The 24551-nt window shown below is 33.6% G+C and overlaps 2 protein-coding genes across 2 annotated transcripts; one reads left to right on the top strand and one right to left on the bottom strand.

Moving 5' to 3' along the window:
* The first annotated feature begins 6311 nt into the window (after window positions 1-6311).
* LOC132175672 (cytochrome P450 87A3) lies at window positions 6312-9207 on the top strand. Its single transcript, XM_059587691.1, has 9 exons — window positions 6312-6505; window positions 6885-7206; window positions 7310-7459; window positions 7607-7858; window positions 7951-8040; window positions 8357-8435; window positions 8540-8646; window positions 8768-8895; window positions 8998-9207. The coding sequence occupies exons 1-9, from the start codon at window positions 6312-6314 to the stop codon at window positions 9122-9124; spliced, it is 1449 nt and encodes a 482-aa protein (XP_059443674.1). The 3' UTR covers window positions 9125-9207.
* Window positions 9134-24439, bottom strand: LOC132175671 (protein HAPLESS 2). Its single transcript, XM_059587689.1, has 19 exons — window positions 24150-24439; window positions 23417-23563; window positions 22932-23020; window positions 20714-20753; window positions 19990-20047; window positions 19834-19894; window positions 18999-19077; window positions 17844-17978; window positions 16360-16554; window positions 14872-14952; window positions 14467-14567; window positions 13421-13538; window positions 12521-12553; window positions 12300-12393; window positions 12101-12189; window positions 10551-10663; window positions 10084-10184; window positions 9533-9983; window positions 9134-9213 (listed from the first exon to the last, which is right to left on the bottom strand). Exons 1-18 carry the CDS (start codon window positions 24324-24326, stop codon window positions 9556-9558), a joined length of 2139 nt encoding a protein of 712 aa, XP_059443672.1. The 5' UTR covers window positions 24327-24439; the 3' UTR covers window positions 9134-9213; window positions 9533-9555.
* Between the last annotated feature and the right edge of the window lie 112 nt (window positions 24440-24551).

The raw sequence follows: 24551 nt of genomic DNA, 5'->3' as shown, positions 1-24551 counted from the left end.
GTATCGAGAGAATATTTGAGAGAGTTAGAGCCCCTTTAGGTTGGTTTTCTCTTTGGCGATGCAGAAGGGGATTGAATGATTGTGCGAAATGAAAGGGCAAGTGTAAGTGTTTCTAGAAAAACCCTTTCACTTTCCAAAACATCATCGTTTATATATAGAGAAATGCTAAAGGCCCAACTTTTTTGCCCAACAAAAGTCCAACTTTTACCCTTTATTTTTTTTCTAAAAAAAACAAAATGAAAAATGGAAAAAATGTCTGAAGCAACCCTATCTATTTTTTGCCTTTCTTTTATTTAATATTTTTTTAAAAATGAAAAATAGTATTTTTCTTCATAATAATGACATTTTCTTGAAAAAAATGACATTATTATGAAAAAAATACCAATTTTCATTTTTTTAAAAATACCAAATAAAAGAAAGACAAAAAATAGATAGGGTTGCTTCAAACATTTTTTCCATTTTTTATTTTATTTTATTTTTTAAAAATAAATAAGGCAAAAGTTGGACTTTTATTGGGCAAAAAAGTTGGGTCCCTATCATTCCTCTTATATATATAGGTAACGGACGGACAGCAGAGCGGGCATTCACCCACCCATAGATAAGGTTGGAAATCTGCATGTAATCTATGTGGACAGGCATATATTTGAAGCGGACCGATTTTTAACCGGTCTGCTCTGCTGTACAATCCTACTTATAAGATGCATGTAGGATGTACAATAATCACATGTTAAATTACCATTTGTTCTAAAAATTTAAACCCATAAAAAATAATAAATTTAATCTTTTAATTAATGTTCTAAAACCATCTAATTGTCAAGCTTGTAAGTGTGCTTCTAACAAACCATCTATAAATGCCGAGTAATACTAGGTACCATCTTTTTATCCTCCTCAAGTTGATGTGACTTTTAAAATCACCTTTAAATTTTAGATGAATCATACTTGAATTTTAATCCAATGATGATTTTAAAAGTCATATCAGTTTTAGGAGGATTTTAGAAGGATAAAAAAATGGTACCTAGTATTACTCATAAATGCCATATGAGGCATTCCGTGATTTAGGTTTTGTTTATATATATATATATATAAAGTCTATTAATTATGTTCTCAATTGGTAGTTCATTCGGTTAGGGACAATGCTTCATTAAGCGGAAGTCACTAGTTCGAATCTCTCATTCCCCATCAAGCCGAACGTAAAGAATATGATCTCCTCTCACATGTACATGTACATGGACGGTTCAACATTGAACTTTATAAGTAATTTTTTTTTTTTTTTTTGATATGTCCACCCAAGAGAGAAGAAGGGGATTAGAATTAGTGATCTCCGCTTTATGAGGCGTGGTCCCCAACCGATTGAGCTACCCCTTATGGACAACTTTATAAGTAATTCTAAGAGCCTCAATTGTAACTTAATTAAAAGAAATTTGTTGCCACTCAATTAAAATGGTTTGATTCCCTATACAAACTAGCATCTTCTTTAATTAGGCTAATTATATTCATATAACATATTACATATATTTTATTGCCATTTACACTACATATAGCCTATAGTTGGGTTCACCACATAATGAATTGTGTTCTAGTGTTAACATTTGTCACGGTCTTGACACGTGTCACAAAATGCACCACTAGATAATTAATGAGTTATTATTCTTAATCAAGCATCTACTAGATGGTCCCCCCCGGCTGGCAGACCATAATAAAAATTAGGATGGTTGGCAAAATTTTATGTCATCTAAATACCAAAGCAAATTAATATATTTAGATGAAGGAATGATTTAAAATAGGTGGTTTACACAATCAATGTATGACACGTCCTTAATTAAGTAGTGACTTTATCGCCCTAGGTTTTCAATTCTACAATTTAATGACAGGATTCTTTTATTTTAGGTGAAATAAAGAGTAACTATTTTATGGTCTAAACTAAATTTTACAGATCTAATAGTGTATATGTTGCCGTGTCATTTAAAATTTTTAAATAACGTGGTATCATGTACACTATTAAATGTAACAAAATCTAATCTGAACCATTAAATAATTTGAAATGGAGAGGATCATGTTTCAAACCTTTTGAAGTGAAACTAAAATGTTATTTTTTTTCCCTAAAAAAAAAAAAAACTATTTTTAAATGGTGTTAAAATTTTGTAGGATGAATTTGCTTTATCAAATGTAAAATGTTTTAAGGTATTAGAGCTTGTACTATAGTCATTCACAAATTAACGTGATAGATCATATTTTATGAAATTGAGTCACTTGAATTCCCATATAATTGTTCATATTTTCGTACGTCATACTAATGTAACAAGTATCACGTCAATCAGTTTGTAAGAAATTTATAATAATATTACTTGGGTAAGTCAAAACATAAACATGGCCCCATAAGGGCTTGGAACATGGAGTGACAAAAGGGATCTGTTAAATTACCAGTTGTCCAAAGCTTAAGCGGATATGAAGAAGTAAATTTAATCATTTAATCATTACTTTAACACTGCCCCTCACGTGTGGGCTCAAACTTCTTTCTAATAGATGAAGTCAAACACGTAAAATATTTAATTTAAATGGGGTGAATTGACAAAATCAAGGTTCGATCCCAAGACCTATGACTAATACTATGTTAAATCACTAATTGTCCCAAAAACTTAATAGGATAAGAAGGGGTAAAATAATTTTGGCTTGTACTACTATTGTTTTGGTAAGTCAATGCAACCAAAGGAATAAGAACTTTCTCTTCAATTCTCTCATTCTTGGGCAGCTAAAAAACCCACAGTATCATAGATATGAGATTACTATTACCAACAATACATGTCTTATAGGACCAACTATTTTATTTTTCTACTAGATTAAATTTATATATATAAATATATGGCCTCCATTGCTTCTCACCATAAGAGTGTGTTGGGCCATGATTTCGCAGGCCAAACACATATTTTTAAGCAAAATCGTTGAAAGTGAGTTATTTGAAAGTAAGCTGAAAAAAAAATGGTAATTAGAAAAGAAAAAAAAAAAAAAATAGAAGCTGAAAAAATGTCGGTTTGAAACGCAGCTAATAAAGAAATAATGTCGGATCTAATTAAAGACCCAATTGATAATTGATAGGATCTAATTAAAGACCCAATTGATAGAAATAATACTCTTTAATAAATTTGACCAAACACTTAATAGCATTTTTAAAATAACAATTTTATTAATTATATTTTGAAATTACTTTTTTTTTTTTTTTTTCTCCAACTGTACATTTTGAAACTGTTAAACTAAACGGACATTAATTCAATACTACACACCTCCAAATAAATAAAAAATAATAAAATAATAAAAAAAAAAATCAAATTACAGCAAGTCTTGTTGGCGTGCTCCGACATGACTACTACACCTACATGTAATACACGCAGGCAATGCCACCTTCTAATTTTGATTAATATAGTGGCTTAAAGAGTGTAGTTTGATGGGGAACACGTGTTATAATCCAATCAGATCATCTCACTTCCGAAGATATTCAAAGTCAACTGTATCATTGATCTTAAACCGTCCCATAAGATGACAAAGATGAGAGGGATGAAGTCATCCCATCCAATGGAATCCATATATGAGATCTCCTGATGTAGGCCATAAGATTTGCAGCACTGGATAGCTAAGACAGTAGGACACCCCCATCAGACATGAGAATTTTCCATGTTATTATAGAAACCTTTAAATATTTTTTTTTAAGAAAATAAAAGGGTAAAACCTTAACTTAAGGGTTTAGAGAGCTGAAAACTTGATATTTTAGCAACAACCTTTGTAATGTATTGGCAATGGTTGTATATAATAAGGTGTATATTTATAATTCCAATGTAAGAACTAATTGAGCTGTCACTAGTGTGCCCCCTCTTAAGGAGACCTTTCCAAGCCCCATGCCAAGCAGTTAAGCAATCTTTGTCATCCTCTCAAACAACCCATTCAAACCCTTGAACTTTCAAAAAGAAACCTGGCATATATATATATATATATATATATATATAAGTCTTCAATAATAACTTAAAAGTGGCAGCTTAAAATGCTGATAAGTGTTCTTTTATGTATTCATGGAATGCTTATATAATATATAAGAGTAAATCAAAATATATTAGAAAACTAAATCAGATGGGATTTCTTTTATCCTAATATTAATAGGTCAAGCATTATTAATGCCCGAACCAAATAGAAAACAAATAAATATAAATTAAATATACTGAGGAAAAGCCTTCAATAGAATAGGCTAAAATTGCAATAAGTGACCGTCTAAAATGTTGACAAGTGTCTCTTTAATATATCTTTAGAATGCTTATATAATATATAATATATAAGCATAAATCTAAATCTAAATATATTAAAAATATATATCAGGTAGGATTTATTTGGTATCATAATATCAATAGGTCAAGTATTATTAATGTTCAAATCAGACGGCTGTTAGGTTATCTTTTTTAGGTTCAAACACATCACGCTTACAAACTTGGTAAATCTCAACATTTTCATATCTAATTTGTAAATTATCTATTATTTTGTACATATATGTGCTTTTGTGTAGATATCGGATATATAATAACACATTAGATGCTAATATATTAATAATACAACGAAAAAAACACCTGCACTCATGAGAGGATAAGTAAGCTAATAGAAAATAATAAAATATTTAATTAAAATGAAAGGTAAGTGATGTAAACAAGATTTGAACTCATAAGTCATGATTTTTACTTGAATGCCACGTTAAATTATCATTTTTCTTAAAAGCTGATAAAGAAATTCATTCGTTATTAAGTGATAACCCAGATAATTTTTGCACAATAGATGTCAAAGAATTCACGGAACTCATAGTTAGACAAACTTTTAGGATCCCAATGTTCATACTAGCCAGCTTAGCTCTAAGCCTCATCCTCTCTTTAGGCCTTCACGTGATACTTCCTCTCCACTATGTGGCAAAAATAGTACCAAGCATATAATCTAATTGCTAATGCACATAATGGAGGGTCATAATTCACATTGGTGGAGGGTCGACCTACCTACATTTGTTGTACTTCTCACCCGGGGATGGGGGAGGATTCAGTCCGTGGCTCAATGGGGCGGTGCTCTATGTGTTGAAATGGACAAAAGCATATACAGTGTTTGCATGTGTTAGTCACATCCGTATTATTATTTTTTAAAAGAAATTGATAAAGTTGCAATTGAAACTCCTTAAAATTACTTATGAAATAAAGTTTCATCTGATAAGAAATTAATGTAAGACTTACTTTTTAAGGCGTTAAGAGTCTCCCCCACTTTTATCGGAGTTCACATTATGTAGTGATACTATTTGTAATGACCCAGAAAAGTGTTAGCTGCAAAAGAACTAGTTAGGTTATGTAAAGCTCGATCTCATCTAATAAAGAACTAGTGTAAAACATTGAGAGGATGCACTTCTAGAAAACCCTTGAAATCAGTTGTGATGTATGCATTTAGATTTATAGTCTGACATTGAGAATATCATATAATGCTTACAGCTAAAGAAGATCTAGGGATGAGATACGATTATAAAGAACAAAGAAATAGAAGAATGAAACACAAGAAAGAATAAAAGTGTGGCATCTTCAATGGAATCATCTTCATCACATAGATACTATAGTATTCAGCATGGATACTGGGAAGATTTCGTAAGTTGGTGAAACCCATTAGATTTTAGACTTTCTAGTATTTAATACTCCATTGACGATTGGTTTTCATACTTTGTTTGGTCGGTTAAGCCTCTTCTCAAATCTAAGTATAAGCTCTTTGTTCCTGCAAAATCACCTTAAAAAATGCCCATATTGCTGCCTCGTGCTCCTTTTGTTTAGTGTTAGATGTACATTTAACCCAAAGTCCATAACCAAACAAAGAGAGAGAGATTCAAAAAAAAAAAAAAAAACAGAGAGAGAGAGGAAGCATCCTGTAACTTTCGGTCATGCAAGGCTCTTAACACAAACTTTCATAGCTAGCTTTCCGTTGACAAAAGGATAATGGGTGTTCAAGACATATTCTATTCTATCCCCAACAGCTAGGAAAACTTAATATTATTTTTTTTGAATAGTTGTAAAAGTTCTGGCCTGACTATTTAAGAAGATCTCCCGGTTGCTAAGATACATGCCAGCACTTTCTGCTCCTCCCTGTCTATTCTTCCCACGTTTCCCACCTCAAACTCTTCTCATTTCTGGTAATCTCAGCCTGTCCCATTTCCTTTCCTGTAAACACCCATCACAGCATTGTTCTTATTTCTTCCATTCAAGATCTTTTTATTTTTTTTTCCTGAGTTTCATTCAGTAACTAATTAACTAAGCAGCAAGATGTGGGCTTTCTGCATTGGAGCTCTGGTAATCATAAGCATCACACATTGGCTTTACAGCTGGAGAAATCCCCGATGCAAAGGAAAACTCCCTCCAGGTTCAATGGGCTTGCCACTCCTTGGTGAGTCCCTCCAGTTCTTCTCTCCCAACACTTCTTCTGACGTTCCTCCGTTCATCAAAAAAAGGACGGATAGGTAAACTTCTAATAACTCACCATTTTTTCCTATCAAAGGATACTGCATTTATGAGTAGCAATTCGTGTTCACAAGTCAGGTTTGTGTCGTGTAAGTATGGGTATAATACTGTACAAGTTAACTTTAACCTGCTAATTTCGTATTAGATTCGTGTGGGGTTCACGAGTTGAGTTCGGGCCGTGTCGAGTCACGAATACAAGACTATAGAAATCAATTATAACCCAAACCATTTAATTAAACATGTCAGACCCTCGATCATATCCTACTAATTTTGTATCGGACTCTAATTAGTTTGAGTGGTGTAAAAAATTGTGCTACTATATGCATTTTCTTATTCCTGTTCTTGTTCTGATAAGGCATTTTACATTCCAATTTTCAGGCATGGGCCGATATTCAGGACAAATTTGGTCGGACGACCGGTCGTTATATCAACGGACCCGGATCTCAACTACTTCGTCTTCCAACAAGAGGGACATTTGTTTCAAAGCTGGTACCCGGAAACATTCACACAGATATTTGGACGACAGAATGTGGGATCATTACATGGGTTCATGTACAAGTACCTTAAGAACATGGTGCTGAATCTTTTTGGTCCTGAAAGCCTGAAAAAGATGCTCCCTGAAGTTGAAAAGGCAGCAACCAGAGGATTACACCGGTGGTCATGTCAGGACGCCGTTGAATTAAAAGACGCAACTGCAAGTGTAATTTCAGGCTAACCATTATTTCTTTGATTTCCCATTAAAGAATCAACAGATAATTTGTTGTTAATCCAGGTCTAATAATAATAATAATTTGATTTTACAGATGATTTTTGATCTGACTGCAAAGAAACTGATCAGTTATGAAGCGGATAACTCCTCAGAGAATCTAAGGGAGAACTTCGTTGCATTCATACAGGGATTAATTTCCTTCCCTTTGGACATTCCTGGAACAGCTTACCACAAATGTTTACAGGTAAACCAAAATCAGGATAAACAAGGTATCATTAGAGCCGAGGTTCTAAGTTCGAATTATAATAGTCTACGTGTACGTGAAGAGAAGTGTTAGAATATTATTTCAGTAACTAAACTCACCGTTTCCTAACTACTCAATTTTTCTCAGGGTAGGAAAAGGGCAATGGGGATGCTGAAGCGCATGCTACAGGAAAGACGGGCAATGCCCAGGAAGCAGCAAAGTGATTTCTTTGATTATGTTCTTGAAGAGCTTAAAAAAGATGGAACAATTCTCACAGAGGAAATTGCTCTGGATTTGATGTTTGTGCTACTGTTTGCCAGCTTTGAAACCACCTCCCTGGCTCTAACTTTAGCAATCAAGTTTCTTTCAGACCATCCTCTAGTGCTGAAGCAATTAACGGTCAGTGAAGTATTGAATATTATTGCTTTCACAACCTTTCACTGTTTCCCACCAACTAACAATGCTTTCTACATGTTTCTACCTTCTGATAGGAAGAGCATGAGGCAATTCTTAACAATCGGGAAAATGCTGATTCTGGACTTACATGGAAAGAATACAAATCAATGACATTTACATTCCAGGTGGGTCAAGCACATTCAGTTTTTGTCTTAGAAAATTCTAAAGATCATTACTGACCCGTTAGGGTGCAGCCTAGTGGGCAAAGGGCGGACTTGGGATGAGCCGTAGACTTGAACATCCTGGGTTCGATTCCGCACTAGGAGTTTTTTTGGATTACCCGATATACGGTTCTGGTGAGTGGGGTCTTGTATTCAGGGTTTACTCTCAGGGGTTAGTCTGAGGGCCCTAAATATTGAGATTTCACATCATCAAAAAATACTAAAAATCATTCCTATATATGTAGCTCTGTTCTATGAATTGACAAAGTTCAACTTGCAGTTCATAAATGAAACAGTAAGATTGGCAAATATAGTTCCAGGGATCTTCCGCAAAGCACTGAGAGATATTCAGTTTAAAGGTATGAATTCAAAGTATACAGTACTAGTCAGATTCTTATAACGGCAAGTCATATCAATAAAAAAGTACATCCAATATGACATATTTATGCAAATATTGATGCAGGATATACCATTCCAGCAGGTTGGGCCGTTATGGTCTGTCCCCCAGCTGTACACTTGAACCCTGCAAAATATGAAGATCCCCTCGCTTTCAATCCATGGAGATGGGAGGTGGGTCATATATATCTATTAGAACATTCAATTGTACTTTACTGTTAGCAGTCTGCTGTTAGACATGTTAGATCACTAATTATTCTAAAAACTTAAACTGATAGAAAATTGTGGCAAACAGGGAGTGGAATTAAATGGTGCATCCAAACATTTCATGGCTTTCGGTGGTGGCATGAGGTTCTGTGTCGGAACCGAATTTACTAAGGTGCAAATGGCAGTGTTTCTCCATTGTTTGGTAACGAAGTACAGGTAACTGTCCCAAATCTGTCTGTGAGTGTGTGTGTGTGTGTGTGAGAGAAAGAGAGAAAGAGTCAGAGACAATTATTAACCTATTTACATCTGAACTTCCAGGTGGCAAACAATCAAAGGAGGAAATATTGTTAGAACTCCTGGTTTACAATTTCCAAATGGATTTCACATTCAGCTCTGTAAGAAGGATACAAGGAAACAGGACACAACTCTACATAACCAAAGCTGAGCAATGCACAGGCAAGTCATTTGTGTGACTAAAGACAATACTAAAGGTTCCAGCTTGGCGCCATGCCCATCAGGATCACTGGTCTCAACCTGCAGAGGACAATAGTCAACAATACATTCAGAGCGTGCAGAGGAGAACTATTATAATGGTCTCTCCACTGACAATGATCATGCTATGCTTTTGCATAAGATCACATACAAAGTTTGTATTTAACTTATCTCAACATATAATTGTGGAAGAGAAAAAAGAAAAAAGGAAAAAAAAAAAGGTTAATCCAATATACACAAACTCATCAGACTTAATTTCCTTGCAAGAATTAGTGTAAATTTTTCATTGTCATCTTCTCCGCCCCTCCCCCCCAGAAAAAAAGGAAGAATGAAAATTTGTATTATACAGCTTTAACATTACCAAAATATCAATTTGGAATTCGACTATTCTCTCCGCTTAGCATGAAGATTAAACTGTGCTTCATTCAGCAGCCCACGTTTGCGCTTGTGAAATTCATCTTCTCTACCCTGCTTCCATCGCTGAGTGGTACTTAAATTCTTCCTGTGACCGTGCTTGTGTTTGTCCTTATGAACATGATGGAGATAGTGATTATAATCAGTGTCTCTGTTGGAATGGTTATGCCTTCTTTCATGGTAAATGCTTCTGCGCTTATATTGAGGACCATGTTTGCGGTGGTGCCTTGGTTGTTCATGATGTTTATTAACATGAATGTGAGGGCGGTGGTCAAAATCAACGCCATGCCTCCGAATACCCCTGCTACTCTGGTAATCAGCCCCAAAATGATCTTCCCACCAGTCATAAAGAGGATCAAAGAGTCCTTTTTGATGCAACAGCCATAGAAGCACAAGCACTGCAACTCGAGCAGAGTGTATAATGTATTATTTGCCTTTTCTATGGAACATTTACTTCTTGGATTAAAAAACAGAACAAAAGAGAAGAAGAAGGTTTACCAGTTGGGAAAATTGCCAAAAGTAGACCAAACATTACCATCCAACTCATACATATATACTGTATGTGGCATCTGAAGTCAAAAAACCCATAGCATTTCCTTCTGTTCTCCAAAAAATATGGAAATGGAATATCAGTAACTGAACTTCCAGAACATAATGCATATATACAGATATGCATAAGAACAAACACACACGCGCTAGGTGAAAGTAATATAATGGCCTCAGTGACAGTATGTAACAGACAACATATTTATATTTTTGTATCTCAAACCCTTCCAAGCTCTAGAATAGAAGAATAAAAGAGGCAAACCCAAAGTATCCCCACTTTTTTTTTTATATAAGTTTTTCTGGAATGAACCTCAAAACTTCAAAAATTTCGGGAGGGAAAAATTGGTCTCACCGTGCATAAAAGAACAAGTGCCTGCAAGATATATATATATTAAAAAAAAAAAAAATTTAAAAAGTACCTGCAAGTTTTTCCTGTGATAAAGTCTACCAAACTTTTCCATAGTTTGTTCCAAATGCTTTCAATAGACTCAAAGAAACCATTTATACTCTTAGGTGGTTGAAAAGGAGTACTCTGAAACAAAATAATGCTTAACGTCACTCTTGATAACACATAAATTGCCACAAAAGTACATGGTGACTCCTAAGCATCACTTGATTTTTTTTATCATCTGAATTTTCCACCAAAACAAATCCCAAAATTTACTAAATTTAGTGTCTTAATAGAAACTTTAGGCACGTAACAATTAGTAACACACTACTTAAAAAAAACAACTACGTGCAATTCTACGCACAATCTGAAGTGGAAAAAAATGTACAATCTTCTTTCTACATGTAGTTTCACAATCGAAAAAAAACATATAGCCTGTCCTAAGCAAGAATTGGATGGTTTGTGCATAACATTGGATGGTTTCCATAATATTGTCATTAACGGTTCCTTATTTATCACTACTTACAAAAACACTCTATCTATGTGTTTCCCCCAAATCGGAAAAACTATGGAAACACTGGTAAAATTTCTCCTAGCACATTTGCAAATGAAATGAAATTCAGGGGTCCCCCTGTTTTCCTTTTTCTTTTCCCCTCTTTCTCTGCAAGGAAAGGTGAAATATGATAGTCCTCTCTAAATATTTTTTTACATCTCTTGAGGCCAAGACAACGGTCCTGGGTAGAATTTGAAAGCAGAAAAGAGAACAAGTAGCTTCATGTTTATCTGCCATAAATTTAGTGGAAAGCAGCTTTCTCTGGTGTTTCTCTTCCAGGTCCATAAGAGCTTATATCCATCACACCAATAGACAAATAGATAAAGAGGTAAATAGTGGGTAAAGGAGTCTGTGATTTTGCAATCAAATACATCTTCTGAGCTAGCATAAAAAAGCCATATTTGGTTACTATATACCAATGTAGTCAAGAAGATAAATTGAAACCGGTGATTTTGTCAGTATCGTCATTGTTGCCATAACAATTTAGAGTTGCCTTAACACCTTTTATTTTTATTTTTTAATCAAAGGTTACTTAGAGGAATTCACAAACAATTCTGTAGTTTTCACCCAAATGCTGCGTATTTTATGAAGTTATTGTTCCATATGTTTATAACGTTTGTGAACTCTATTTTTTTTAATCTGTTTTGCTCATATATTAGTTTTCTAGTGACCAAAACTCCATTCTCAAACATGAAGAATTTATCAAACAAAATATCCAGCCAAACTTTTCAAGGTTATCAACATCCTAGAATATCCTTTTGATACTGAACAACTTCTAGAACCACATAATCTTTTTAATTCTCAAGCTTTATCCAACATAATCAAATAAGTTGGAAAAAAGGCTTCGTTAAAAAAAAAAAAACTACTATCATGTTACAGGAACATCTCAAACTGTAAATAGATATTTCTTTCCTCTCATACTTTGATCGATTTTAAGGTCCCTTCATGATAATTTTTTGCTTAGTTTTCCTATCTCAAGGAAAGGAAGATGTACTAGACAAAACATATTCTCGAGACTAACACCAAACCTGTGATCCATTGTCCAGAACAGTAGCTGTGGTAGTAAATTGGCACTCAGCTCTATCAACTTCATTAAAATTAGAATCCTTTAATATAGCTGCATTAAAGCATGATAATTGACTAAGATTTAGTTTATGCCGCTACCTTACTGATCATTCGCAAAAAGAGAAGCCCATGATTCCACCATAATTCTAGTATTTATCATACCTGAACATACATATTTTGCAGCTTGATCGGTAGTTGGGTAGAGTTTAAATGACCGATTTGTAATTTCTTTCGGCTTCATAATAAAGAATTGTTCCTGAAACCATCTAAGCTTTCAAAAACAGCATCCTTCATGAATATAATAATAATAATAATAATAATAATAATAGTAAAGAATAAAATCCTGAGAAACTTGGATTGAAAACTATGCGAAAAAAAGGCACCTCCATGATTGTGACGTCTCTTGTGCAATCAAACTGCAAAAATGAAAACTTCATCACAAATGAAACCACAGGGTTGCATTCTCCGAGGGCATAGTTAATACAGCTTCACAAAATTTATAATTATTTTCATGGAAAGTTTCTATCCATTGTTTTAATTCATTTTTATATAATTTCTTCAAGCTACCGTACTGTATGCTACTCAACAAGAAATATATATAGTAGATACACATAAATTTTATCGTGTAAATTGCTACATCACAATCAAGCAAATGTCCATGAGGTTTCTTCATTTTTCTTCTTGAGATCATGAACATTCTAGTTCAGAAAACTTCAATTTCTTCATACAGTAGTCAAAACCACAAGTAAGCATTGAAGGAACTGAATAGCAGAGAAAACCAATTCAGTCTATTTGAAGTTTCATCAATGAAACAAGATGTCAAAACAATTTTAGAGAATGTAATGTGACCATTTCCATTTATGGAAGGAACACATAGAATTCAACATAAAATCTTTCATGATAACATCAATCTCGTGCTCCACAAAACTATAAGCCCAGATTACATAATACTAAACTTCTAGTAGCTGATAATCCCAACAACAGTAGACCATCCTTGTCCCAAAATAACGCACTCTATACTAAAAAAAACCAAAAAACCAGTATAGAACAGCATTGTCATTATCAGAAATATGAAAAGAGGCATTTGAAATTTCATGGTTACATCCTACGTAATTTACTCAACCTAGTGATTTTCTAAAAGTAAAAGAAAACATCAAAACGTTCCTTAATCCAACTAGGGGAAAACCCCAAGCTAACAAGAAGCTACATTCTCTCAGCATAATCAACAATGAGATAATTGACATTATTACAGGACATGATAAGGAAAACTTCAATAGCAATACCGTTAAACTATATGATGCTTCCAGTTCACCAGTATTCTTAGTTGTGATTGTAGCCACTCCGAATTGAGTAAGTGCTTCAAATGTTGGTATGCTGACACTTAAGATTTTTCCAGGACTCCTAAAAAAATATGGAAGTATATAAGCCAAGGCAGCATAAATAAAGCTTCTTAACTTGTCAAAGAATGAAGATCTTCTGAGATATCAAAAAAATAAGAAAAATACCACTTGGCATGATTTCAAAACAAATATGGAAATGTTTACAACTACTAGAACAAAAAGTCACACATGTACGGACAAACAAAGGCAAATAAATATGTTAGAATCATGAAGTCTTTGAAGTCATAGTAGATAATTAAATTTGCTCAATGCTAAATCCAAGTTCTCTCCCATAATCTTCTTCAAAATTGACTCAATGCAACATCTCCAGAGATATTGACAACTATTTTGTATGTTCTAAATCTATTATTGCATCAGTCATACAATATATTTAGATTTTTTTCCTAATGCTGCTACATTCAAGTCTCTCCCCAATCTTCTTCAGAATACTTAATCTATCATCTCCAGAGGTATTGAAAACGATTTTGGACGTTCTAAATCTTGTACAATATCAGCCATACTAGAAAGGTAAAACTTGCACTGAGCTAAATTCAAGTTCTCTTCCATAACCTTCTTCAAAATTAACTCATTGTAACATCTCCAAAAATATTGTAAATGATTTTGGATGTCCTAAATCTTGTATTACATCTCTGTTTAAAATCCAGAAACCTGAGAAGCTCAAAGGTGTTAGAAATAACATTTTCAGGTTCCCATTCAATTCAAAACTTACAAACTAATTATTGGAAATCAAATAACCTAAATTGGATATATATATATAGTTGACTACTGAGGTGTCATACCAGTTAATAAGATCAAGTGCTTAATAAACTAACAACCCATGCTGGCAAAATTCGATTAAACAAATAGTTTATGTATCCATGAAAAGCAGATTATCTCTAAATCGGTACTTCAACTTATGGTAGGCAGAGACGTAAAAAAGTAATATTAACCTTTGGTAAACATATTCTATGTCATCAGCACTTAGCTCAATTAGAAGATTTGTATTGAGAACTTCAATGACTCCTATGGAAAATGAATGTGTCCCTGCATTCTGCACCCAAGTCAAAGTGATAAATAAAAAGAAATAGCAGACATTCAAAGGTATATGATGTTAGAATATGAATTAAATAATATGGTATTTAATATGGTATCAGAACAGAGGTCTTGAATTTAAACCCTTAGTTCACAGTTTACCACCCATTTTCAATTAAAATATTCTACGTGGTGTCTAATCCCACATGTGAGGAAAAGTGTGAAGATTAATTAAATAATTAAATTCACCATTTCCTATATGTTTAAATTTTGGGACAACTAGTAATTTAACATATATAATTCAGAAATTGTTGAAACATAACTGGATGTTGGTTTATCCTTTCAAACCTTCCTTCAACACCATATAGTGGCAACTGATTCCTCTTAATTCGGTTCAGGTCAGCCTGTCAAAAACAAGATCGATTCTTAATTTAACTTAATTATGAGAAAACAGGTTGTCTTAAAAAAAATCACAATCCTCTAAGTACTTCATTCTAAAAAAGGCAAGAGAAAATGCCAAAATTACAAAACAGATGATGAATGTCAGTGTAGTCTAATAGCCTAAATTAGAGTACACAACAAAATCATATTACCAATACCAGTATCAATTAGAATATTAATCAAATAATTAAATCAATCATTTCCTATAAGCTTAACCTTTTATGATAAGTGATGATTTAACACGATATCAGAGTAGAGGTCCTGAGTTCGAACCATATCTCCGTCATTTACCTCTCATTTTAATTAAATATTTCGCATGTTGTGCTTCACCCATTAAAGGAAAGTTTGGGCGCACACGTGAGGAGAAGTGTTAAAGTATTGATTTAATACTTAAAATTACATCTTCCTATTAGCTCAAAATTTTGGGATAAGTGGTGATTTAACATAATATCAGAGCAAAGATCATGAGTTCAATCCATGTTTCCATAATCAAATCATAAGGATTTGATTACCTTATTTATATTGTATTCATCTACCACATTTTCCCTATAAATAAGGATCATTGGTATTGTAAACATCATTAGGAATAAGAGAAGGAAAAAAAAAAAAAAGTAGCCTCTAGGGCTTAACCTATGGATGTAGGTTATAGACCAAACCACGTAAATTTTTAGTGCTTATTTTCTTTATTCTCTTTAATTTCCTTTACGTTTATGAATTTCTTCATGGTATCGGAGCAGAGGTCTTTAGTTTGAACCATGTCTTTATCATTCGCCTCACATTTCAATTAAGTATTCCACGTGCTGGGTCTCACTTATTAAGAAGTTTGAGCCCCACAAGTGAGGGGGAGTGTTAAAATATTAATCAAATAATTAAATCAATTATTTCCTATAAGTTTAAGCTTTTGGGATAAATGATAACTTGACATGCTATCATTGTAGAGGTATTGAGTTTGAACCCTATTTCCGCCATTTACTTCTCATTTCAATTAAATATTCAACGTGTTGTGCATCACCTAAAGGCGTGTTTGAGCCCATACCTGAGAGGAAGTATTGATTAAATGATTAAATTTATCACTTCTTATCAGTTTAAGCTTTTGGGACAAGTGGTGATTTAATAGTATCAATGTTTTTAGGATTTGAGTTTGTTCTGTGCACAAACATGATAATGTATTCATAATTTGCATGAAAAGATGGAACCCCAACAAAAAAGATATTGTTTGTGATGCATAGAGAAAGACTTGGCAATAAATTATCAATAGATAATTCATCTTACAATAATTCTACAATTCCAAAAGGAGGGAAATCAAGGGGGGAAAAGTGGCTAATATGAGGAACATAAATTAGAGAAGGTGCTACTTCAATTTCACTAACCTCACGGAAATTCCACAACTGATTATGCAAGCAACTCCAAAATGGTGAAGCGCAAAAGCTTGGCTGCCCATTGAATGCTTCATAACTGACACCAATTTTGTTACATTCAAGGCCATCTAAGGTAAACCTAACTCTCTCAAGCAGCATCCACATAGAAAAATTCATCCCCAAATCATGTGGTTGATCACCATCACCCTTCCACAAAAGAAAGAAGAAGCTCTCAGCAACATATAAAACTTTGAACAACTATTAAAGTCCTCACTCAATTAACATTCAAAAACGGTAAACAAATGATAAATTAGTACCATATCTGGCAGCAATTCAACTCAAATGTTCTAGGAGGCATAAACATCTTATATATGCCACAACGGGTACCTGGTGTAGGTAGTTAAGCTCAATCTTCAAAGAGATATGACAGAAATTTGTATCCTAGACACTAAAATTTATTCAACCATGTAATGTATGCCACACATGGTATTTTGGATAAGTAGAACCTTTCTAAGAGACTAAAGAAGAATAGCTCAAAATTAGACCTACAGTTAAATCTTGCAGATCGCATAACTCAACTTTGTAAGAACTTCCGGAGCATATGTACATTTGGCACTATTTTCTTCTGATCCAATCATGTTCCATCATGCACATCCCAACATAAAATACAGTTGTCATCCTACAACTACCATATACCTTAATCTTATTCCACAATCCAACCAATACCACAACTAACTCAGGGACCAGAAAAACAGGTACTGCTTCATCAATGCATTCCATCTAGGGCCTTTTCTTATTTTGGGGGGATGGGGGTTAGTAAAGCACTGTAAAATGCCAAGTAAAGCTTACTTCACGCCATATTCTATTCTTTTTTTCCTTTAAGATATCAGAACAATACAACTTGAAAGACACCCTAAATTATACCACTCACAACACATTCTATGCACTATGTCAACATTTACGTAATACATACATTATAAGAAGCTAACAAAATTAGTTGTAATGTCTAATAATCAGTATAAGATGTTAACAGGTATCATGTAATAACTATACATGGCATCAGATTCTAATTCAAGCGCTAAACCTAATTTGCCAATTTTTCAGTTTAATTGGAACAACACATTTTTGTGTGTAACTATGTTTTATACATTCTGCAGACATGCCGACTTTCCAACAGCTACTTCACTAGAGCCATAACTTCAAAAAACTTGTGCAAAAGCCAACAATACAAATAACAACAATAGCAACAAATAAGGCAAATCGGATATCCCATTTCACAAGATCCTTGTTCAAACTAAGTCCATCTTGGCCCACTTAAAAAACTAATTACAATTTTTTTTTGAATAAATAATTAGCTTAATACAACAATTTTGTTTGATGAAGATGCCAAAAATAAGAAAGAACTAGGAAGAGTAAAAAGAATGTTTTGGTAAATATTTTTGATTATAGCACTTGAAGTCAATGGATATTAATCATAAATCTATGCATAAGTATACCTGCCTCGGTATTACAAGGTAGAAGTCCTCAAATGTCGGTATATTTGTATATCCAACAAAATCACCAATAAGATTAACCCTTAGGAAATCATCAGTGGATGTTACTGTTCTGTTTTCAGGACCCACAATCACTTCCTGCTAACAAAAAAAGGCCAACAAAGTCTTAGTCAATAAAGTTATAACGTGGACTTTTTGCTTTGACACAATGAAACACAAAGTAATAAACTGAAGCTTGAAAATTACATGACCTAACAATCATTCAGCTAAAGGGTGTCAATGTATGTGAAATATTTCCATTTTCAGTCCAGCAAGAATATAAATACAGAATCAGAAAGATAACAACATAACAAATGAAGGTAAACTAGCGTGATGGGGCGCCAGTTAGTGCCACACAGCATTCCCTCTCTCTGGAAGCCAAAACTAACAGACAGAATGAATGGAATCGTGAGCTGGCCACTCCAATTTAGCTGCCCTTTTTTTGAAGAGTTTATCCAGAAATGTCTCACTTGAATTTTTGCTAATTTCTATACTAGCTAAGCAAAAAATATTTTGTAGTTAATGCTTCCTAGTTTGTTATAAGGCTTTAAATAATTTTCCTAGTCTTTCCTCCAATCCTTAATCCATATCACAATTAAGTTATTTCCCCTCTTCCTAATCACTACAACCTGCTACTTCACTATCCTGGCACTTCTTCAATTAATTGGCACGTAGTCTCACCATCTTCCTTGCATAGGTTAGCTCTAGGATCAGATATACTACCCAGCCAGAAAACTCAGTGTTTTTCAGCATCATGTGTCCCAATTTATTCAATATTTGAACCGGATCACGTGGTGTGAAGTCTATTTCAGAAGATGAGCACAAAAAGTTGATATATCTTCTTTGTGTTTAATAGAAGATGGGGAGTGGAGTCAACAGTCACCAAGCAATCATTAATTATTAATCTCATATTTATCATTATATTCCCTCTGCACTTGAATATCCTTATCAGAAAAGATATGTTGCTTTGCCATTCACCGACGAATCATTGAATTCCAATGTATCTACCATTATATATATCTCTATATGAATTATCTACATATATCAATGCCTTAGTTTTACCAGCATTGCACGTGCTTCTTGTTAGATAAAGTACAAGGATATTAAGAAACAGCGTACCGAAATTTTAGATCCAATCTTGACCTGAATATGAACACTGAATCCCAATGATCGCTGTCCAATACCAAACACATGGAACCTAAGTACATAAAAAATATATATCTATTAATTCTGCCATAATGCAAAATCGTTTGCGAAATTTAGAAGATGACTTAACAAAAAAATAATAATAATATAAAAATATACACAGTAGATTGATAATGCAGAATTTTCTATAAGCTGAACCTTCAATCCGTAATCCAGGTGTAAGAAATGAAAATTATGAGGAGAATAGATAATACCAGACTAACTATGATCTCAATTAAGAGCTTCTTCACCAACCATTTTAATTTGGCAAGTCATACACTGACTAAATGTATGGTATTTGATTATTTATTAAGAGTGTAGCATCATGAAGAAAAAAAAAACTTAAAAATGTGTTAACTCAAAAACTATTCTAAGAAACTTTAAAAACTAAGTTTTAATACATAATGAAACTTTTAACAATCATATAACCATGAAAAAAATATTATTTGAATAAATACTGATCGATAGACGTGTGTTGACAAAAACAATCAAATATGGCATCTATGTGTAGGGGAGATAAACGGTTTGGGAGTTTCACCAAGAATACATTAATATACATATTTGAACATCACTCTAACCCAAAAGCTTAAGTTAATGGGCTTGGGTCCACTTATGTATATTAACTTCTCTTTTTCTTTATATTTTCTCAATGTGGAACTCAACACTCACAAGTGCACTTACAACACAATAAGTTGCTATAAACATCCAATCAATCATGTCATCAAGAAATGTTCATAGACTGACCAAAAAGGCAACAAAACAGCCATACCAATCACCTGGAAATCGGACACAATGTGCAGTGTTGGCCTTTCCTTTCATCAACTTGTCAACTGATGGAAACAAGATTTATAATCAATTACCACAGAACCATAAGAAGCATCCTGCATAGAAAATTGGAGAATTATGAACAAAAAGAAGCACTTACAAAAGTTTCCACATGATGAAGGCATCCGCCTCTGGGGCCCACAGGGACAACATATTGGCTAGGCAGAAAGGATATGAAGAGGAGAAAGAATAAAACACAAACTGGTTAAAAACAAATGTAAAAGAAAAAAATAAAACATGCATAATCAAGTTCAATGTCATAAATAGATGTCTCAATGTAATCCACAGTATTCCTCAAGTGTGGGATATTCAAATGCAATAAAGAGACAAAAGCGGTAGAGCAACAGAAATATCACTGACCGAGGAATAAAATCAAATATAGCTAATATAATTATAATTTTTAACCCAATCAAGATCATTGTTCAAAGGTAATTCAGCAGTTCTATTACATATCAAAATCTTGATCATCAAGGTTAGGATAATTCTTCAGATCCTCAAGATTCTAAACATAACGTACTTGACTGTTTTCCACAAAAATACTTATGATTACAAGCATCAACATGACACATACAGCTATTGTCAATAACTGAAGTTTATTAAGAGAATATTTGATTCAAAATGAAGTGAGTATGTGAGGCTACGAAAGGTTCAAACCGATAAAGATATTATCAAATGTAAAAAATTAGTCATGCCCATAGAAATCTCAAGTAAACTTTACTAAGTAGGATAATCATATAAATGGCTATCAGAAGCATTGTAGGTACTAGAAAAAAGAAAAATGACAACTCCAAAAGCAAATTAGATCCAAAATGGAAGAAATGCACCTGAGTATGCTCAATAATGTGACCCTTTTCATCTCGTAAACTACAAAACAGACAAGAAAGCCAGTCAACTAACCTTTTTGTGAATTTGTAAAGCGACTCATAAATTTGCATGTAGCTTGTTTCACCAAATATATTAACTGAAACTTGGCAAGCACGTTCTCAATAGTTGAAAGTGTTGGGAGATAAAGCGGTTATGGAGTTTTTACTAAGAATACGTTAATATACTTAGTTGAACACAACTCTAACCCAAAAGCCTAAACTAATGGGCTTGGGTCCACTTAGGTATATTAACCACTCTTATTCTTTATACTTTCTCAATGTGGGACACAAACCTCGCAAGTGTATTCACAACAAATCTCTCCTCACTTGTGAGTCTCTTTCACATTGACCAAACTCGCCCACACACAAGAGTGTTACGCGTACTCTAAGAGAAACCACTCTTTTTACCGGAGTCAAGCCAAACACGTCAAACTAAGACACTCATATCAGCAGCAGCGGAAGCTAACCATGAGCTCTGATACCAATTGTTGGGAGATAAAGCGGTTATGGAGTTTTTACCAAGAGTACATTAATTAATATACTTAGTTGAACACGACTCTAGCCCAAAATCCTAAGTTAATGGGCTTGGGTCCACTTTGGTATATTAACCACTCTTATTCTTTATACTTTCTCAATGTGGGACACAAACCTTACAAGTATATGCACAACAAAAATAAAACAAAGGAAAGTTAAAATGAAATAGGCTATACGGTCATTCCAAAATCAAATACCATTGGCACATTGTCAGAGTATTATATAAGGGCGATATTTTAATATTTCTTATTTAGTAATATATGAAAAATATATAGAAGTCGACAACTTTGGGGTTAATCTCTCTCTCTCTCTCTCTCTCTCTCTCTCTCTCACACACACACGCACAACAACGCATGATAATACAGACAAGGTTGTGGAGGTCTTTGGTTCAAGTCATGGTGACCCCCATTTTGTTGGTTTCCTTCGTTGAGAATGTGTGAGGCCCACAATTAGGTGGACTTACAAGTGAATGGGAGAGTTAGTTTTAATATTTTTTTAAATATAAGTAATGCATTTCATTAAAAGCGCCAAAAGTTGCAACTCTAGTATACAAGACTAATCTTCTCTTTATCACGTTTCAATTTTACCTGATACCCTGAAGGACGTTAGTTTTGATGTATTTGTGAGCCTGGCATAAATTGTTGACCTTCCTCTAGCCAGCAACACCACACAAATTATTCACTACAATAAGCTAGGAATTAATTGAAATTGATGCGCAATTAAATAGAGATTAAAAAACATATATTACTGATATTGAATTGTCAAAGCATTTATCAAATATGTAGATTCTGGTGTCAAAACTTTACGCCTGAATTAAAATATCCTTCACATTTGCTAAGTAGCATATTGTAACAGATTCTCAATATAACAAACTGATTGCTGAAGCAGACATCTCCAGCAGAAATTCAAAAGCATAAATGTGTGATGAAGAAGTAATTAAAAAATTATAGTGAAAACTGAAGATGAAAGTTAAGAGTCCATGTCCGCTGTTTGCATGTCTAATGACCTTCCAGGCATATGATCTCCAAGCAGAGAAGGATAATGTCAATAAACTGCTGAGAGAGATGAACTAATCTAGTCAAAAGCAACATTTCTACCTTAAGGAAATTTAACATTTGGCCCAAGGTTTGTGTAAGGTGGTGTATAAGCAGGGTTTGTATGCAAGATTGTAAAATCAATTAATACGAATGTCAAGAAATTTTTTTTTAAAAAAAAAAAAATAGTAGTTATTTAAAGAAAACTAAATATGACCAAAATTGTCCTTTTTTTTTTTTTTTTTTTAATTGTGATTAGTAACTTGCTCATACAAAACTTACGACCTAACCCTTCACCTTTTCTTACAAAGGAAGGACGTGTCATTTGTGCTTGAGCTCATTGGCTTTTCTTTTCATTTTTACAGCCGAATATATGTTATATGTTCAACCAATTATCTAGCAGAGCTCTTCCACTTTATGGCTGTGTTATCGGTATATGTGAATAAACTGCTAAAATCAAAAGTCCAAAATAGAAGTGCAAACATTGGAATAGCACAATTATTACTTAAACCAACAAATTTTGCACAATAGTTAAAAGATAGACATGGAAAAATCATATTGAAAATAAAAATTAGAATGAAATATCGGGAAAAAATTAGAAGATTCCTTGCCTCTCACATATCTTCACAACTTTTGCATCAGCATTTGGCTCACATTTGCGTGTCATAACATAAAACTCTTCAGGTTTATAAGAAACATCCTGGAAAAATGTTTAATTCTCAAATGTTATAACAACTAACTAAATTAGAAATCAGGGTATGTAACAAGTAGAAGGTTTACTTAATCAAAGCATCTAGGATGGGCAAGCGTTTAAATTACGGACAACCATATCTCCTAATAACTTGTTCTCTACTTATCAGATTCACCTAGCTAAACTTTTTGTAGAAGATTTTTATTCTTTTGGGTTGCCACAGCTAAGATTCAAATTTCTTGCTCTATATAAAGTACACAATTCTTTTTGGGGATAGAAGAAAATAGAATAAACACTTGGTATATAACAAATTAGTTCTTATAAAATAAAGAAGAATATTTTCTAGAACCACAAACATATACTCCCACAGAAACACAACATAAATTAACAAAATATTTCTCATACTCGAATATATGTTAGCTGATACATGGCGTATGCAGCAGATTTGTTGACTGTTAGCACTGGTGGTATTCGCAGAGTTTGCATCTTGTTAGTAGTTGAGTTCTCCTCCGCCTCCACTACTTCCGCCACTATTGAGGCCTCTCCACCACTCTGTATAATCAAAAGACAATTTACATGGAATTTAAAGATAATTGTTAAGCAATAATACACAGAATAAGCTGTACTAAATTTTAAGTCTATACAGGCTGACATTTCTAAACGCTGAATTAATTTCAAAAGCATGCTTGCTACAATTTCTATAAATTGTACAACAACCTTATTAAGAGCTACGAATCAACATCCTCTACATTTTCTAGGATACACTGTCAGATTTTACCACTAATCTTGAATTAATCTTAAAAGTACCCTTACTACAATTTCAATGAAGTGTAATGCTATTAAGACAATGATAGAGATCGCATATCTTCGTTTGTTTCCATTGATTTCACCTATACCATATTCGTGATTTACTCACCTAGGAATTTACTGGAACCTTGGAATTTTCCTAAATAAATGTAATTTCTCAGTTCTTCTTAGTTGCGAAAAACTCGCAACGTCGATTTTACCAATCACAACACCAAATGCGCAAAAAAATACACTATATCAGAGTAAAACAATTCTAAAAAACTCAAAACTAAATTAAACACGGAGTACACAAAATGTTACGTTAAGGAAAAAGAAAGAGAAGAATATTTACGGAGCCACTGGGAACCGCCATGTTCAAGACAATCTTCTTGGTGCAGTTGAGATTATCGGAGTCGGAATTCTTCTCGCACTTCTCGAGCTTCGACTTGGAGAGGATCTGGACTCCGTGAACACCTTCATGGCCAAGAAAACCGAGAACGAAGATGAGAAACAATATCGTATGCCCCATCTCTTAGGGTTTGGGTTCTCAATTTCTGGATAGGGTTCGGTTTTCAGTGACTCCTTTTGGTTTGGGATTTCGGAAACGAATGTGTGTGAGAGTGAAGAGTGAAAGGGACACATAAAGAGGGAAAAGAAAAGAGGAAAACGGTTTTTTGAAACTGCAAATAACGGATCGTTTGGATTATTACAAATCAAAATCGTTCTTTTCTTTTTGTATTTTTTCCTTTTTTTT

The sequence above is a fragment of the Corylus avellana genome, chromosome ca3, assembly GCF_901000735.1.
Source record: "Corylus avellana chromosome ca3, CavTom2PMs-1.0".
NCBI classification, from domain to species: domain Eukaryota; kingdom Viridiplantae; phylum Streptophyta; class Magnoliopsida; order Fagales; family Betulaceae; genus Corylus; species Corylus avellana.
The sequence above is the reverse complement of the archived record's forward strand: the minus strand, read 5'-3'. Positions and strand labels throughout refer to the sequence as shown.

Coding starts and splice junctions, on each gene's coding strand:
- LOC132175671 (XM_059587689.1), bottom strand. CDS start 24,326: ATGGGGCATACGATATTGTTTCTCATCTTCGTTCTCGGTTTTCTTGGC. Junction 23,021..23,416: donor ATCAGCTAACATATATTCGA/GTATGAGAAATA, acceptor ACATTTTTCCAG/GATGTTTCTTATAAACCTGA. Junction 16,555..17,843: donor ACCTTGTAATACCGAGGCAG/GTATACTTATGC, acceptor CTTTTGTGGAAG/GGTGATGGTGATCAACCACA.
- LOC132175672 (XM_059587691.1), top strand. CDS start 6,312: ATGTGGGCTTTCTGCATTGGAGCTCTGGTAATCATAAGCATCACACAT. Junction 6,506..6,884: donor ATCAAAAAAAGGACGGATAG/GTAAACTTCTAA, acceptor TCCAATTTTCAG/GCATGGGCCGATATTCAGGA. Junction 7,460..7,606: donor CTTACCACAAATGTTTACAG/GTAAACCAAAAT, acceptor AATTTTTCTCAG/GGTAGGAAAAGGGCAATGGG.